Genomic DNA, 16,600 nt, shown 5'->3' with positions numbered 1-16,600 from the left:
TATGTGCAGAAGTTTACTTCTAAATTTCTATGTGGTCTGTCTTCTTCTGCTTTTTTATTGTGTTTGGTGAGTCACAGCGCCCCTAAAGGCCTGGCATGTGTACTACATGCCCTGAAGCCTCGTGTTGAGCCGTGTTCATAGTGAGGTGTGGACGGTTTGTTGGTAGAAGGCCAGGGAGAAAATAGATCGTTTCTTCGTCGTGTCGATGTTCCTCAGTTTACAACTAAAGAGAAAGAGAAGAATTTTGATTCAATAAGTGAGTTTTACAATAATTTTTAGGTAAACAAAGCTTCTGCCAATAGTGCTTTTAGCTTCAGACATCTTAGTTACTCCAAAAATAGACTATTGAGTATATTTGCAAGAGCAATGTAAGTATCGGATCGGGAAAGTATCGGTATGGCCGATACTCAATTCTGAAAAATTGGCTCGGTATCGGGGGCAAAAAAGTGTGATCGGGACGTCCCTAATTTCAACCATCCAACTGGTGGAATGACACCAAACAGGCTAACATCCTGCTGCTCATCCCACAAATGGTCCTTACTGATGTGGCGCCATTCAAATGGGAACTCAATCATATAAGAGCTGTTGTCACGTATATAAGGAAATAATCAACCAAGGATACGTCTTCCTTTTTGTGTTCATGGTTTATTTGGATTTCCTTCAAGTGGTAGTCAAACTTTTGTTTCCAAGTCAGAAATCTTCACAACACTTATGAAAATGGGGGCGAGCAGCAGCGGTGGTGTGTCGTCATGACGACGCTGTGATGTTCTCGATTCAACATGCATCTTAAAAGTGAGAGAGGCTGTGACTCAGCGGTGTGGGGAGGGTTCGTTCAGGTGATGGGTTGCACGCTATCTAATCTGCTCGCTTGTGTTTGTAAAACGCTGCAGATGTTTGCTCTCGTCTGTTGTCGTCTTGTCTTTGACGGTTTCTTTGTCTGCACAGCCACTTTAATTGTGTCACAGCCTGTTTGTGTTTCCTCATAACGTTTGACATTTATGGCAAATAACATCTCATCCACTGGTGGTAAACATTCCTCTTATGAGAAGCTGATTCTAGTTCAGGTTCTGGTGGTTATTTTCCTTTCCATCAACATCATGTTGATCTTGACCTTTTTCACGAAGGACGTTTTCTACACCAGCATGCGCTACATCCTTTTTGCACACACACTTCTGTCTGATTGTGTCACTTTGTGTCTCTCAAATCTGCTGCTGCTTTTACATTTCTTTGCTAAACCGATGCTCATGTGGCTCTGTGCCATCATTTTCGTCGTGGCATCGGTGTGTAACTATCTGACGCCGCTCACGCTCACAGCCATGACGCTGGAGCGATACGTGGCCGTCTGCATGCCGCTGCGCCATGCTGAGCTGTGCTCCACCCGAGGCGCCTTGCCGACCCTCCTCGCCATCCACGGCCTCAGCTTCATACCCTGCACCATCTATCTCCTCGCTTACTTTGTGTCCACTACTTCTGACTTGAAAAAACACTCAATGATCTGCCAGGTGGAGATGTTCGCCGTGCACAAGTGGCAGGGTCACCTGAGGTCAGCCATCAGCCAGTCCTACTTCCTGCTCATGTTCGTCGCCATCGCTTTCTCTTACGTTCATATTGCGAAAGCGGCCAAGGCGGCATCGGGAGAGGACGGACGTATGTCCAAGAAAGGTCTCAGGACTGTGCTTCTTCATGGTTTCCAGCTGCTGCTGTGTCTCATCCAGCTGTTCTCTCCAATGGTAGAAAGTGCTGTCCTTCAAAGAAACGTTATGTTGTTCATCCATCTGAGATACTTTAACTATATAATGTTCATCCTTGTTCCGAGGTGTCTGAGTCCTCTCATTTACAGTGTGAGGGATGAAAAGTTTTTCCTCGCACTAAAATATTACGCTCTCTGTGGCCACTTCAAGAACAAACTGTGATCTCAAAGAACATACTGGAACATTTCACATGTTCCTACGGTCACCAAAATATTCATTTGTACTTCTTATTTGATCAGAAAGAAAAACATTATTGTTCTGATTTTATTAACTGAATGTTTTATCTGTGATGATGATGATGAGCACGATCCTTCATCCTCCTGAACAGCATGAAGGCCTCGGTTTCATCCATGTAAAGAGTTTCCTGTTGCACATAATTTAGCTTTAAATGATCAGAGTTGATGAGGACATGAATCAAAGTGTTTCTACTTGTTTGCCTTTTGTGTGACTGAATGAATAAAAGTGCAATTTTAACAAAGCATAATAGCTTTATGACATAACGTCTCAAAATCAATGTTTTTTATTGAACTATAGTGATTCAAAGAGGGTCAGGTGACAAAGCCAACATGATATTTTAACCCTCTGTCGGCTGCTTCCTTTATTCTATTTCTCAAATCTGCTTTTTATTTCTTCCCCTTTTCTCTTGAACCAGCATCTGTTATTATTATTATTATTATTATTATTATTATTATTATTATTATTATTATTATTATTATTATTATTATTATTATTATTATTATTATTATTATTATTATTATTGTTGTTGTTGTTGTTGTTGTTGTTGTTAAACCACTGCCAAGATCATACAATTATAGCATGTATTAACTATATATTGATAGAATAAACAAATAAATTGCAAAGCCAGTTTTGTTGTCTTTCTTTTAGTTGGGAAGAAAGTGCATTCATTTGATTTTAACAGTTTTGGTGGCAAAAATGTTCAAATGGTCAGCTATTAGATGCAAAAACAAAGCAAGACATCAAACAACAAAACTCAGGCAGTTTGGATCTTATAACAAACAACAAGTCTGGAAATGCTTGCTGCCATAAACACACAAATATAGTTGAAAAAAGCACTGTTTTTTTTTAAGCTTTTATAAAAATAAATAACCCATCAATCTATGTAATTTCCTGTTTAGTCCACATGAGGTCACAGTGGCAACATGGGAGCGAACCAAAGCCACTTTCAGACCAACCCAGAAATCTAATCTCTCCAAGGTGTCGGGGGTCAACCTATAAAATCTAGAAATAAAAAATGATTGATTTCCTTCATAAAGCAGTTTTCATACCCACCTACATGGGTATATTGTATAGCAATAACTGAAAAATAGAAAGTACTATTCAAACAATCTAAAAGGCTGTTCCATAAAAATGGAGCAGAATATTGTTTTTGTCTTCACTAAAAGGTCGGTGCCAGACGATCTCAGAGTCCACAAGACATTTTAAGACATTTAAAATCAATTCAAAGGACCTTAAAATCAATCCTGAAGCACATGTGGGGGCGAATGCTGCCGTTTGTTGTATGAATAATTGGAGGATGAGTTTTTTTGCAGAGGCAGTGCTGAAGCCTCAATCTTCTCTGACAACCAGGATTTTATATCTCCATTACAGCTAAAGCCCGTTTACACGACAACATTTCAAATGAAAACGCAAAACGCATCATTTTTGCATTTTCATTTCAGAAAAATGTACTTGGCAATGTTTTAAAAACAATGTCTGTTTACACGGAAACAGCAGAAACAATGAAAACGATGTAGTTAATAGTTGGGCTAATTGTGGGTGCTGTTTGTTTTTGTAATGAAACCACACACACTGTGCAGAGCACAATACACCATAAGCATTAACAATGTGAGTACACGGATATTCGTATGAACAGACGACCACCAGACTCTGTTTCTTTTTTCGACTTTTGTTGCATCATGTATCTGTTTGACCGAATTAACTACTACGACCAAGTTGGATTGTTATTACAGTGACTGTCAAAATAAAACTACCCAGAGAATATGGACTGAAATTCATGACATTGGAGGAAACAATGTTCTTATCGTCCATCTTCTGAGCATGTGCAGAACAACTATTTACACTGCGCATGCACATTTCAAAAATGTTTTGTGTTCCGCCCTTTATATGGACAGAGAGTTGGAGTGCTTTCAAAAAGTCCCACTTTGGAAGCTGCTTACAAAAAGTTGCGTTTTCAGTGGCTCGGAGCACAGCTATCATATAAAGTACAAAATGCTATCGTGTAAACGTGGTCCAGAAAGGGCAACAACTGTCCTTGTCATCAGCAGACATGGAAATATCCAGCTGTGCAGCAGCTGCATGGCTGTGAAAGTTGATGCCATGTCTCCTGATGACATTTCCAAGTTAAAGAATAAGGGCCCTACAATTGAGCCTTGGGGCACACCACATTTTATTTTATGAACTCCGGAGGAACATTTTCTATCTGAGATATCGGAGCAGAACCAAGCAATAACAGCACGAGAGATTTTGTTTTAAAGAATGTGTTGCTCTGCCATACCAAGACTCAAAGCTTGTATAGCTCAGTCCTCAGCTCCCAGTGGGGGAGGGTGAATCTATGTGTGAATGTGGCTTACAGTATGTCGTAAAATGCTTTGGGGCTGTTAAATCAGTGGTTATTTGAGTTAACTTCATTTTCTATTTTACTATGGTTCTTGATAAAAAAAATGAATCGCTGTATTTCAAAGATATTGTTTCTCTTTAAAAAGGAAACTGAATAAAGTTTCCTTAAGATTTTGCTTAAAATTGATAAGTTGGCCTCCTGTGAGCCCACCACCCACAGAGGCAAACGTAGGGGTCGGGTGCAATGTGGATTGGGTGGCAGTCGACGGCAGGGGCCTTGACGACCTGATCCCCGGACACGGAATCTGGCTTTTGGGACATGGAATGTAACCTCGCGAAGGGGGAAGGAGCCTAAACTTGTGCGGGAGGTAGAGAGATACCGTCTAGATATAGTCCGGCTCACCTCCACCCACAGCTTGGACTCTGGAACCCAGCTCCTTGACAGGGGCTGGACACTCCACTTTTCTGGAGTTGCCCGCGGTGAGAGGCGGTGGGCTGGCGTGGGCTTGCTTATTGCCCCACAGCTCAGCCGCCATGTGTTGGACTTCACCCCGGTGAACGAGTGGGTCACGTCCCTACGCCTTCGGGTAGGGGACAGGTCTCTGACTGTTGTCTCGGCCTACGGACCGAACAGCAGTACGGAGTACCGACCTTCTTGGAGTCCCTGGGAGGGGTGCTGGATAGTGCTCCAACTGGGGACTACGTTGTTCTACTGGGGGACTTCAACGCCCACGTGGGCAACGACAGTGAGACTTGGAAAGGGGTGATTGGGAGGAACGGCCTCCCTGATCTGAACCCGTGTGGTGTTCTGTTATTGGACTTCTGTGCTAGTCACAGTTTGGCCATAACGAACACCATGTTCGAGCACTTTGCACCGGGACACCCTAGGCTGGAGGTCGATGATAGACTTCGTGGTCGTGTCATCTGATCTCCGGCCACATGTCTTGGACACTCGGGTGAAGAGAGGGGCAGAGCTGTCAACTGATCACCACCTGGTGATGAGTTGGATGCGCTGGACGGGGAGGAAGCCGGACAGACTTCTATTCTCTTCTCTTCTCTTCTCTTCTCTTCTCTTCTCTTCTCTTCTCTTCTCTTCTCTTCTCTTCTCTTCTCTTCTCTTCTCTTCTCTTCTCTTCTCTTCTCTTCTCTTCTCTTCTCTTCTCTTCTCTTCTCTCTCTCTCTTTGAGCGTTCCCCCCGGTCGTGTACAGCAGCCATGCCAACTTCTAATAAAGGCAGCAACAGCAGGAGACTCCAGGTCTCTTCCTGTTGCAAGAGCAAAAACTGTTCTGACTCCAGAAGGCTCTCAATCACATCATATTCTTTGCCAAAGCTGCCGAACAGGACAAGGGCAAAAAAAAATCCAAAATTCAAAAATTCAAAAATTAAATAAATAAACTAAAATACTGCTCGGTAAAATACCTAAAGATATGGGTCCATATTTATCAAGCGTCTTAGAAGCCATTTTACTCTTAAGTCCTGAGAATTTGTGACATTTAAGTCCAACTCCCAAACTTAAGAATAAAAGCAATTTATCAAGTTGCTTAAGTTTAAGAATCACTCCTCCTCTCCCAGATATTTAAGAGACCTCCAGAGGTGTCCTAAGTGGTTAGGAGTTTCCAGCAGGGGGCGCCACTGAGGTGAGAGAGACTTGCGAATGTTCCGGAGCAGCTGATCAAAAGGTATTGTTTAGACCAGTGTCTTAAGCCACGTTTCCACTGTACAAAAAGTGCAGGGAAGGAACGGCGCAGTACGGTGCAGTATGGCAAAGCGTAACCAGAGCCAAATCTGGTGCGTTTGCTCCGCAGAGAGTAGGTTAAAATGTAGGCGGGGTTTAGAGCTCCACAGATATGTGACGTTGCAACTGTAATCTCAGCCGGGGTGGCAGATCTGGACCTTATGAATCCTCTGTTGTTGTTTACTTCCTCGCTTTGCACTAGTTGTTTTGTTAACTTTTTTTTTTTTTTGCAGCCATAGAGCTGCAGCTGCAACTTCTCTGTTGGTTCTGAGAGACCGAATGCCAGCCGGCCCCGGCTAAGTGCACCGGAGCCGACCAGAAAGCTGGTCGCTCCGGTGCCACGGCGACGTCCCCGGCGACGTGACAGCCGCAACTTCCATGTTGGTTCCGAGAGAGTGAAGTGAAGTGACACCGGAGCCACTCCGTTGTCAAAAAGACGGCCGGCGCCGGTGTCGCGTCGCTGGATGTGACGGCCGCAACTTCCGCCTTGGAGTAGAGATCGCGGATGCGATGCGAGGACAGACACCGGGGCTCGGGGCTCGGAGCAGCTCCGGTGTCACGACGTACCGTATGTGGACGCGGTCCGAGTCCGATCGTTGCATTGAATCATGTCGCACACCGGCAGGTTCCAGAACTCAAGCGTCGGGGAACAGGAGCTTCGGGCGGCCCACGCAGCGGAGCACCGGCCAGAAACGTGACTTGACGCGACGAGACGCAATGAACAAACTCGGTAGCACATGGATTTCGGCCGTAGCATCTGCTCCCAAGTCCCGGTCTGCGTCCTGCCTCACGTCTTGTCTTTCGGGACCAACATGAAAGTTGCGCAGCAAAAAACAAAAAATAAAAACAACCAGTGCAAAGCTGAATATGTTAACAGCAGAGGAGTCATACAGACGACATATTAAAATATTGATGGCGTGTAGTAAATCACTGACCAATCAGCAGACGGCTCCTCAAAATCAGACCGTTCTGGCGGAAAAGCCTCCACCTTTGGAGCGGTTATTTCAGGAAAATCCCAAAATCTTGCAGTGGAAACCCGAACTGTACAAGCGTAAGGTGCATTCTGGAACTTTCCATAATAAAAGCAGCTACTTTTTTAACAAATTTTTAACCCAATGTTGCATCACGTGACTGTTCTCTATCACTGAGCAATCAGTGACATACAGTAAGTACCAAGTTTGGGTAGAGAGGGCATTGTGAACATTGGGCACAATGAAGTCATCACGGGCAACATTGATGATGCAGAAAATGTTTTTCTATGCATACCAATTATAATCAGGAACTTTTATTTTGACACTCCAAACAGGAACACCATAGCACGACCATAGACATATACTCTAGACGCCACGCAGCCTGTGTCCGCCCACCGCTCCGATACGTCAGAGCGGCCGCCATCTTGTGAGGGGCAAGTCTGACCCGTCAGCCTAAACAAGTCTCTGTGACAGCGATTTGTTTTCAGAAGAAAACCACGGAAATATACATTTACATGACTGAAGAATCATTGCTTTCATTTTTAATTCATTAAATTAAAAATTATTTCATTCATTCATTTATTTATTTATTTAATTAACGTAGCATACTTATAGAAAGTATTGAGAGGAAATGGAAGAAGTTTGCAAATGGAACATTGGGACTGCTGTACTCCATGATGGAGCCCATGATAAAAATATGCAAAAGTGTTTATTTACACACAATGTGACATTTATGTACAATGAACATGTACATTAGGGCACAAGTTATAACATTTTTTCTGGAACAAATGTACTTTGTTTTTTACATATTTACACACAATAACATATTGACCTATTATACATTTATTTATTGTTACATATTTACCTTTAATATTACATAAGAAATTGTTACATTTACCTGTTATATATCTATTTGTTACACATTTACCTATTATATTATAGATTTATTCATTATATTTACATATTTGTTTGTTCCATATATTTACTTATTTATAGATTGATGACAGCAACCACTCAAACTGTGAATTGTTAATTTGGAGTTTTAGTCTTCTCATTTTTGCAATGTGATGGAATCTTAGTTTGTGGAAAACTGAAACTACCACTGACATGAGCCCAAAGTGCTGGTTTTCAATGCCACACTGTGTGTCCTCGATGTGCCCCTTGAGAAAAAATATGTCCTGTGATCCAATGTCTGCACGGACCAACCGGCTGAGAGAGGACACACTCATGTTCTGCCCTGGTTCTGACTGGCGAATGAAACGCTCTGCTGAATTGACAACCTTCACTGTCCCCTCAGAAGGAATCATGAGTCCTCCCCTATTCCTGAGGGTCAGCAAGTGGTAGCTCTTATCAAAAGATGCAGATGCAGCATCTGTCACCAGGCTACCACGGCACACACTACAAGACAGCGTCCTTAAAACACGTCTCACAACAAACCCTGATATATAAGTCAGAGCATTGTCCACAAGGCCACCAAAACGTGTGGGCAGATCATTGTGGTCACACACGAGAGCAGGGATGTTGGCGAACGGGGATGGGAGGTCTTCAGATTCTTCTGCTGCTGGAGCCGAGGACAGATCAACAGCAGACAGGGACACAGTGTCGTTCACTGCTGCCACGTTTCCAGACTTGCCAGGAGACACACCACAGTTGACCATGAGGCGGCGGAAAATAGCCTGGAATTGGCCTGTTGATGGATTGTTATTCCAGCCCCCTTAGATAAACAACAAAAACACATTAACATCAATGTACACAAGTACTGTTTATGTTTATTGTAGAGATCCCCATGAGGGCAGCAGAGCTGTCGCTATTCTTCCTGGGCTCCAATAAAAACAATTCAACAATACTTTACATTACAACATCTAACATTACAACATATCATTTTATTTGTTTTAAGACAAATTTTTCCATGATTTTCCTCAAAAAAGACAATATAGGAATTGGGCGACTGTTTACATCTGAGAATGGTTGTTTATCTTTTTTTGGCAATGGGATCATTTTGGCTGTTTTCAACTTTTGTGGCACCGACCCTGTTTGAAAGCTTTGATTTATTATATGACACACCACTGAGGAAATGTCATTTGCTATGAGTTTAATACGTTTTCTATCTAATTGATCCACCCTCAGAGAAGTTGTTTTTACAAGATTTGAGAGCCTTTGTTACATCCTCTATGGTTACCTTCTGCAGTTTATATTCACATTTTTTTTACTTTCAAAATTGTATTTAATATTAAGGGAATACTATCATTCAACCTGGTCTGCATATTGTTTCTTAAATTACATGTTTTATTAATACAAAAGTTGTTCGAATTGCTTGCAATCTCATTGGGTTTGACTGACCATCTTTTTCCATGTTTGGATTTTTGTTCTTTCCCATTAGTTCCTTCAAGGTGCACCATATCTTCTTACTACTTGGTCAACCGTCACAGCTCTCAGTCACAAGGGGGAAAAGGAAAACTTTAATATCCCTACCAGATGCCCTGATGGAGTTGAAGAGGAGCTCCAAGTGATCTTGGCTCAAGCAATAGGTGTATTGCTGATTTTGAAGCTGCTCCGGTATCATAAACATCAGTGTGTCAATGTTAATGATGAACCCCATGACAGACAAGTACCTTCAAAAAGAAAATGCATTTTCAGTATTTTCATGGTAAGCCAAAATAAACCATAGTTGCAGAACATTTTATACCTCTCAGCAAGAACTCTACTCTCTCTGACCAGTTAAGAGTACCAAGGGGGGCTTTGAAACCTCCAGCAAGTGGATTACGACTGTTCATTATGTCAAAGAGCCTGTCCATGAGCTTACATAAGAGAAAATATCTGGTTAATGATGGTATCAGAATCATGACCAAAATAAATCTAATGTTTCAATGACTTGGTAGCCGTCTTTCTGAAATGAAAAAGGGAATCATTTTCACAGCATGGGCAAAAAATGGGTACGTTTCAATTTTATTTATGTGCTATTACCTCAATGAATTCAGCCGTTGCTTCACAGTGCTGAAACTGTGAATATCCATGGTCCCTCAGTGTGCATAGAGCTACTGCCACAGAATGACTCAGTGTCTGAGCAGCCAGGGACACCTTCATCTTCTGAGATTCAAAGTTGACATGTTTTGCTGTCACTTTATTCGCAGCATGTCGTCCCTCTTTGACTTGGACATTGTTCAGTTGAACAAGGTACCGCCAGTCGATCTGGCCAGTGCTGCTGATTATTGGGCTGTAAGCCTGCATCATGTTACGCATTAGTTTTAACATGTGGCATACATCCAACATGACATACACCCTTTCTCCAGTAGCTGGATGCATAAAAAAGGTTTGTAAGGGCTCAGTGGAGTTCACCTTTAGCTGGCACCCAAGCTGGTTGCACATGTTGATGTTTGAAGCGTGCCCGTCCATAGTGGCACACACCACTTTAATGCCAGCCTCGTGCAGTTCTTACAATGCATGAACAAGCAGTACCTTCTGGGTCACAGGTGACAACGACTGGGTCAGGTAAAAGGCGACTGGGGCCTTCCAGTGGCCTTGTAAGCCTCCCACCATGAAAACGAGAGCCTCGGTAGCAACATCTGTCTCGTTCACTCCATCCCCCATGTCCACAAAGCCGGACATTTTCTGAGTATGAGGATCATACTGGACATGTTTTCTTATTGACATGGAGTCCAACATGAGACACACATGTCCATATTTAGTGGGGTCCTCCTCCTGTTTTTTTCTTAACATGTGCAGCATAATTTTATTCAGGCCAGGTTTGGCGTCATCAGAACTCATCCACCTTGGTGAAATGAAAAAGTCATTAGTGTGAATGCATTATCAAGATTGGTGGGATCCATATTGATGTGTGACTAAGTCCTTTCTTATTGTTAATTTCATAAAGCGATCAAATTATATATACACTGCTTGTATAGACAGTTTAGTTTAAATGACATGAATAATACCTTTGCAATGTATGTGGATGTGGGAGATTCAAGTGAAGGGACTCCAGCAGATATGTGTATGCTTTAGGGCCATGTAGGTGGAGAGTGAGGGCGAACTCCCTCTGACCCTTGGTGTATTCCCGGACCTGTTTAGACAGTAGGTCAACCGGAAGATCTGAAATTAAATTAGCACAGACAAAATAGCAAGTACCAATCAAAATAAAAACTAAGAATTTTAAACACAGATGGAAATGTTTTACACTTGTGTTTATCAAATCTTCTCAAAACCTTAAATGTAATATTACCTGAGTATAAGTCCAGCTTCTCTTTCAGCTCTTCATTTATTAGATTTTTCTCTCGCAGTTCCTCCAGAAGACCACACACTGTGCTCTTTGACTTCCGTTCTCCATCTTTTCATTCCTCTCCTCTCTCCTCAGACTCTCCACCTCGGCCATGGCTTCACTGAGTCTGGCTGTCAAAGCATCAGGACATGTGGGCAGTGAATAGGAGAGGTCCTAGTGACAATAAAAAGGACTTATATGTTGAGAGTCCTGTGTTATCACATTAATTCACTGCTTGTGCAACGTGCAATTAATTGATCTGCTATCCTAATCAATATATAGAATAATACTGTTTGTGTACATGTCAGTACGTCTAAAAGGAGTGAGGTGTGACATGTTGCTCAGCTGTTTGAGCACAGCCAGACAGAACTTCCTACTGGGATCAGGCTGAGGTTCTACTGCTGGAACAGGCGGGGAACAGTACACTGACTGGTTCTGAGACGCTGCAGTGTCTGCCTGTTTGGATGTCCAGCTAGTCCCGGGTGCCACCGGCTGAAATGAATTCAATCACACTTGGAAGGCTATATTTAGTTACCACACAATGTCGTAGAAATACTTCTTTAAGCCGAACATGTAGCTAAACAAAATCATTCTCCAAACTGTGTGGTATTGTTTTAACTTTATCACCTGGTGATGCACCTACTTTTTTAAGATGAGCTGGGAAGTTGAAGACAGATGGCTCTACTCCATCCCTGATCCGGACAGTCTGAGCCGTTCTGTCGAAGTCGAAGTCAAAAGACATTTGAAACACTGCCAGCCTAATTCCCATAATGCATTGCAGCGATCAGCTCCGTCACGCTACATTATTTTTTTGGCTGGCGAGTGTTAATCTAATAAGAATCAAGATAGTAAAACTCCATTAAAGAAACTTAAACAATGATTCAATATCAGTCTCCAGTCTCTAACAACATAAATTGCATGACACGGCAGAGCATCCGTAGTTTATGTTGGAAACACAGAAACAGAGAAAATTAAACCAATTCTGATGGCAGAGCGTCTGTGGTGCTGAAACCACTCCTGCAGAGCGTCTGTGGTGCTGAAACCACTCCTGCAGAGCGTCTGCTCCCCAGATTGACACGAAAGTAGAACAATGTTCTGATCTTTCCTTTGCTGGAGGTCTGTAGCTCAGGTGTTGGTCTGCCATCTTTTACAAGCTGCTGTTTGTCCTCAAAAGAAAGTAGTGAAAATGTCTTTACCATCTCTCGCGCTGCCATCTTGCCTGTTAACCCGCCAACTAGCTAGAGAGCGTAGCAGCGCGGTATCATTTAGCATAGCAAAGGCAGCTTAGCGATCTGCTTAAATGATTTTCATATTGGAGAACTGACTGCCCATGAGCAAACATCCAGACACTGGATATGACTGGCAAAGGCAGAGCAGCAGTGTGACTTCAGGAGAGGGTGTGGCCTTCAGTAGGGGGTGTGGCTTTCAGGAGGGGGTGTGGCTTTCAGGAGGGCGTGTGGCCTTCGAGAGAGTGTGGCCATCAGGAGAGGGTGTGGCCTTCAGTAGGGGGTGTGACCTTCAGGAGAGGGTGTGGCCTTCAGTAGGGGGTGTGGCTTTCAGGAGGGGGTGTGGCCTTTGGGAGAGGGTGTGTCCTTCAGGAGGGGATGTGGCCTTCGGGAGAGGGTGTGGCCTTCATACTAACACAGCAGGAGTGAGTGGCTTCATCCGAATTGTCCCTCCTATCTCCTTATCTATCGACTTTTCGTGTGTTTTGTGTGTTTTGTGTGGTGGCCATGATAAGGACTGACTGAATTCTCAATAAGCAAAGGAAAGGAGGCTCGATGCTTCATTTAGAACCTCCTTTAGCTTAGGAATCACTGATGTTTCCTTTAGAACCTCCTTTAGCTTAGGAATCACTGATGTTTCCTTTAGAACCTCCTTTAGCTTAGGAACCACTCCTTGAACCACTTGTCCTATTCCTTGTGGCGACAACATTTAAAGGAACCCGCTCATCGGAACGTTCAGGGAAACTCAGGAAGACTGAAAAAGGAGCAGATCATGTAAGTTACCAAAGCAATAATCTGCCTAGAACAACTTTAAATCATCTAGAACCCAAATGTGCCCATTATCAGAAACTTGTAGTTCTTTCCCCACCATGGCAGACGTCACTAACTTGAGCCACCGTCGAATTATTATGACGTCACGAACACCTTTCACTAACTCCTTTAGGAAGCCTCCTAACACCTTTCCTTAACTCCTTCAGGAAGCCTCCTAACACCTTTCACTAACTCTTTTAGGAAGTCTCCTAATACCTTTCACTAACACCTTTAGGAAGCCTCCTAACACCTTTCCTTGCTCCTTTAGGAAGCCTCCTAACACCTTTCACTAACTCCTTTAGGAGGTCTCCTAACACCTTTCCTTGCTCCTTTAGGAAGCCTCCTAACACCTTTCCTTAACTCCTTTAGGAAGCCTCCTAACACCTTTCACTAACTCCTTTAGGAAGTCTCCTAACACCTTTCCTTAACTCCTTTAGGAAGCCTCCTAACACCTTTCCTTAACTCCTTTAGGAAGCCTCCTAACACCTTTCACTAACTCCTTTAGGAAGTCTCCTAACACCTTTCCTAACTCCTTTAGGAAGCCTCCTAACACCTTTCACTAACTCCTTTAGGAAGTCTCCTAACACCTTTCCTTGCTCCTTTAGGAAGTCTCCTAACACCTTTCCTTAACCCCTTGACCTCATCCACGGGTTTCAGGTAAAGTCCATAGATAAAGAGACAGGAGGGACAATACCCAGTGACTTGTGCAGCCTCTCTGCCATACCAGGAAATAGTGGTGTTGAATCATTTGGGCTATGACCTAAAACACCTAAAACTTTGTTTACGGCACATAGTACTGTCGTAATTCAACTCTGAGAGTAACTTAAGATTCAGTCCTCCACGTCGCTGACAGTGCGAGTAAGACACTTGATAACTAACTATTAGCTGCAGCTTTTAGCGAAGAATGTTTTTTACTCATAAGTCAACTCTTAGCAGGGTTCTTAGGAGTACTTCTAGGAAGCTTGATAAATGCGGGCCCTGGAGATTAAAATTAAGATTCTTCATTTTTTGTTTTAATGTGTTTCTTTTAATAATATATTTCCTTCCCTTCTTTGTAAAGCTTTCTGTATTTCTTTAATTTCTTTTTTCTTTGACAAGCACTGTGAATAAATACATTTGCCTTGCCTTGCCTTGTATTAATTGAAATGGTCAGGATCTAAATTTCACCACTGTAATTTTAAAGGTTCCTATTGGAAAAGAGTCCATTTGTTCTGGAAATACCAGAATATTCTTCTTTTCTTTTAGTTTTTTACACTTGATCTTGTTTTGGCGATCCTGCATTTTCTTTATAGTTTATTCATACAGTATTTTCAATTTCTCAATTCTTTTTTTTGTTTGGAATGAGCACAGCAAGGCTGAACTTTAATTTTTATTTTAAAAACTTCAAGGACAAAATGGCTGGAAGCCAATGAAATTGCTGGAAGACTTTTGCATCAGCGTCATAAAATGTGCAGCCACCTCCGGAGTAAGGTCGTTTTTCCAGATAGTTCACGGCAGAGCCAGACAGACGATCGATCTGCATCAATTCATCAATCAATGAAAAAGAAGCTTGTCTGTAATGATTTTCATAACATTAAGGAATTTTTGCAAAGGATGTTTTGCTGCTTTGTCAGTCACCTCATTGCGAAAACCCAAAGGGGATTTCATAAATATTTGATGAACTAGTTTTTACCACGACTATTAATGAGTGTCAAAGGAATTCATTAGCCAGGAACAAACAGTGACGACTGACTTGTTTGTAATGTTGTTTTCTTTGGAGTCTAAATCCGCAGTGAGAAAAGGAAACTCACGATCTCAAAGTGGGATGTTTTGTGAAGTAATCTCTCATGTAGCATCTCTTGGTTGCCTTTCTAGCGAGCACAACAACAAACAACAAACAACAACACATAACAATCTTCTTGACACAAAGTTTTGGACCTTGTAGCAACTCATTATGTAATAATGGTGTAATATGTTACAATGTAATACATTTTCAACTTTTATATATTAATGCCGCATTTTGAAATAACTTGTTACATTTTGTAACAGTTTTTACAAAATGTCGATGTTCTACACTTTTTCTTTTTAATAAAATATAATGATCTGGAGCATTATGTAATAAATGTGGCCGTTTATCCGTAGCCATGGTTCCATGTTTAATAAAGAGTAAACATTCAGATTCAGTGGGACTAGAATTCTCTGTCACTCTTTGCTTTTGCTGCTGTTCTGTCACACAGCGATGGTAGAACACAGGATCTAAATCAGGTGGAACTTTTCAGAGCAGCTGCCATCGTGGCGGGTAGATTTTTAGTTACAAGTCAACCAGTATTTCCAGCAGACATTTCTTTATTCTGGAGGAATGAAACCAGATTGTTAGAGCCTCTGACTGCATTTAATCATTTCACCTGCAGTTTGTAAAAACTGTTGTAACATATAACAACTTATTACAAAATGCAGCGTTATTACATAATGAGTAGAAAAATGATGACTTTATTACATATTGCACCATTATTACGTGAGGCGTCGCTACAGACCTGCAATGAAATGATCAAACATTCAAAGAAGTCAGCTGAAATAGTTTAAAATAAACTGTATTCATATGGGCGAGAGCAACTTTAATCATTAATGTCATTCACAATCGATTGATGGTGACTCTCAGAGAAGCAAACTCTGACTCTTATTGCAAAGTTAGAATGAATTTCTTCCTCCTGTCTATTCAGAAATATGTGTAGAAACATGGCCTGACTCTAAGTCATGGTTTTAAGAGTTATTGAAACTCTCAGAAGCAATGCAGGAGAAAACTGGGTTATTTATGCTGCAGCAGCAGTGGCTGGGTCTCAGTGAACATGCCTGCTGTTATTTATTCCCATTTCGCCCAAGTGTCCTTGAGCAAGACACTTTCATGTCATCACTTTGTGTGTTTGAGTATAACAGCGACTCAAGATGTAAAGTCAGTCACTGCTTAAGTACAGACGAAATTCATTCTAAGTGTCTATTCTATTCTATTCTATTCTATTCTATTCTATTCTATTCTATTCTGTTCAAATCTTCTCACAACTACAATTTCCTTTCGATTCATAAATGCAAACACGGTGAAACTTTCTGAAACTCAAACCATCAATGTTAGGAATTTGTAGTTTTATCAGCTTGAACATTTCATGATTACTAATCAATATGGCTTCATACAAACACTGATGAATCTGATAACGAATCACTTTACAACTCAACACCTTCTGCAACAAGACTGCCGGTGTTGTTTGGTCTGATTGAAGCTGAAATTGTTAATAGCTGTTTTAAA

At 41.9% G+C, this 16,600-nt stretch overlaps 1 protein-coding gene across 1 annotated transcript; it reads left to right on the top strand.

Moving 5' to 3' along the window:
* Positions 1-1,097: 1,097 nt before the first annotated feature.
* Positions 1,098-1,913, top strand: LOC308107750 (odorant receptor 131-2-like; the record flags this gene model as incomplete). Its single annotated transcript, XM_080460241.1, has 1 exon — positions 1,098-1,913. The coding sequence occupies one exon, from the start codon at positions 1,098-1,100 to the stop codon at positions 1,911-1,913; it is 816 nt and encodes a 271-aa protein (XP_080316367.1).
* Positions 1,914-16,600: the final 14,687 nt, after the last annotated feature.

Source organism: Lipophrys pholis (genome assembly GCF_963383615.2).
Source record: "Lipophrys pholis genome assembly, chromosome: 3".
Classification (NCBI taxonomy): Eukaryota; Metazoa; Chordata; class Actinopteri; order Blenniiformes; family Blenniidae; genus Lipophrys; species Lipophrys pholis.
Note: the sequence above shows the minus strand (reverse complement) of the source record. Positions and strands in the feature narration are given on the sequence as shown.